Raw genomic sequence first — 2,147 nt, 5'->3', positions numbered from 1 at the left:
AATGTCGCCAGCCAACATGCATACTCAGCGGGCGGTAACGCTAGCGCTTCAGCATTTCGCACGGCCCTTAGGTATCGGTCCCCACAGGTAAACCAAAAGAAATAGGCCACTTGAACACCCTCATTCATACTCGCGAGGAACGCCAATGAGGCGTTCATCAGCGGGGTCGTGTTAACCCACAGGACCCCTCCCAACGCAGCACGGGTTATCCGAGAGACGTTCCGCCTCAACAAGCTCTAGCCATAGTGCCTTCAAGGCCACCCACATGATCCAACTTGTCTCCTACCGAGAAATTCACGAATGATTGCCAGACGCTCCTACAGGCACTACTAATTGTCGCAGGTTAGTCCCATATCCCAGCTGTCGTCGGTACTTCGTCCTTGGGGACATCCGATGCGTTTTACGCCGGAACGCCGGATTCTTCTGATTGGACAAAATACGTATCAAATTTCCACAGCTACTAAAACGGGAGACGCTCCCCAACTTTTATTTCCGAGCTTCACTCCAAACACGCTCCTCTCCAGCCACACACGATGTCTTCATGGCTAACAGCAGCCGAGCTGAAACGCTTCCGCCGGTTCATGGAGAATGCGCTAGACCGGAAAGAGAATGGAATGCCTGGTGCTGAAGCCCAAGCCATACAGAAGCAGTTCTGAACCGAAGTGCGTCGCCGTCTCAGCGGGAACCTCCAGTCATCTGGATTCGAACACCTTGACGAGCTTGTGGAGGCGGTCATGGACAAGAATCTCGGCGTCATTCTCTAGAGCACAGTATTGGCCCTCCCCGTTCCTCCTTTCGTTTCGACCGCGGATCCAACAAAGCCCCCAAGGACGAAGGCGCTTCTATTTTCCAAGCGCAAGACTAGCAGCGGAACCTCGGTGATCCAAAAGCCTCCAAAGAAGCAACAATTGTCCGGCAAGCAGAAGAAGACCCTCAAAGCGGAGTTCTCCAGCGTTCACTCATCACAAGTAGCCACCGAGTTGTTCGAGGTCAAGAAGAAGGCTCCCACGCACGTTCGTGACACCATCAAAACGGTCTTGGCGAAGGCCGCAGCCGCCGGCAAGAATCCCTGACGTCTAGCGCACCCTTGGACAGGCAGTCGTCTTTCGGACGACCCAGTTGCATTTCGGTTCGTCCACCGTGCTTCCTGGCGTTTCTGGATGTCCAGTCGTAAAGCGTTCTGGAACTGGGGGTTCCATGCACCACTCGAGAACGCCGCAAGTCGTCGCAAAGGCCAAATTCCGCGCGACAGTGGCGCGTCCCGCATTCACTAGTTTCTGCATTCAGACGTGGGGCTGCTAGGGATTCATGGAGTAGTTGGACACGTGTCCCGACATGTATTGGCTCGGAGGCCAACCTGATCGAGCCGCTAATGACGGCCACAAACCCAGGGCCGCAAGTTGAGGATCTGGCATCTCTGGCTCGCAAGGGCAAGCCTCACTACCAATCCCCCCATCAAGACCGCTCTGGCTCCGATGGTCGTGGACGCTTATGGATACGCAACCATGCGTTCCTTCTTGTAAACGACCGATGCGCTTAATCCGAGGGCCGAGGGAAGTACCGTCTCACAATCGAGGCTTTGGTACGCATCCGTCGTGACATTATGTCTCCCGCCCAGCCCAAGTCCACCTGGAGCAGTCCTAAGACTGAAGAGCCTTAATTGACTTTGGTCAATAATCACGATGTAAATCAGTTTTCAATCCGTTTTGCCCACGATAGGGCAGTTTACTACAGAGAACGCAGTCTCTTCACCACCGTATAAAGCTATTCCACGAAACTTGTCGACGGTAAGTCTTCTTCGTTCAAAGGACCCAGTCCGCCGTCTGAAGCGTTATTCTGCACGCCTTCAGGCATGTCATCTCCGTACGGACGACTCCACTTCCCACGGAAATGTTTCAGTCAGTTTGCGTTTACCGAGACCACTTTATTCGTGTGACTTTGGATTGCTAACTTGTAGGCATTCTCCCTAACTTGGCCGACAACGTGGTACGGACCGTACCAACAGAACGCCAGTTTTCGAGTCTTGCGTTCCACCACACGCGCCGTAAATTACTGGTACACTCAGGCGGCACCTCCCAAGATTTGGCCCCTCGACCAGTTTCCTCAGCACCGAGCTTCCTTGGAAACTCGTCTGCTCAAAATGGGGA

General features: G+C 53.9%; 2 protein-coding genes across 2 annotated transcripts; both read left to right on the top strand.

Annotated features, from left to right (window-relative positions):
* Positions 1-541: 541 nt before the first annotated feature.
* PPTG_21476 (hypothetical protein) lies at positions 542-1,073 on the top strand (the record flags this gene model as incomplete). The annotated part of the gene is made up of 2 exons (XM_008897487.1): positions 542-577; positions 765-1,073. 2 exons carry the CDS (start codon positions 542-544, stop codon positions 1,071-1,073), a joined length of 345 nt encoding a protein of 114 aa, XP_008895735.1.
* Positions 1,074-1,372: 299 nt separating this feature from the next.
* On the top strand, positions 1,373-1,540 carry PPTG_04869 (hypothetical protein; the record flags this gene model as incomplete). The annotated part of the gene is made up of 1 exon (XM_008897205.1): positions 1,373-1,540. The coding sequence occupies one exon, from the start codon at positions 1,373-1,375 to the stop codon at positions 1,538-1,540; it is 168 nt and encodes a 55-aa protein (XP_008895453.1).
* Positions 1,541-2,147: the final 607 nt, after the last annotated feature.

The sequence above is a fragment of the Phytophthora parasitica genome (genome assembly GCF_000247585.1).
Source record: "Phytophthora parasitica INRA-310 unplaced genomic scaffold supercont2.5, whole genome shotgun sequence".
Lineage (NCBI taxonomy): Eukaryota > Oomycota > Peronosporomycetes > Peronosporales > Peronosporaceae > Phytophthora > Phytophthora nicotianae.
This window is presented reverse-complemented; position numbering and strand designations above follow the sequence as displayed.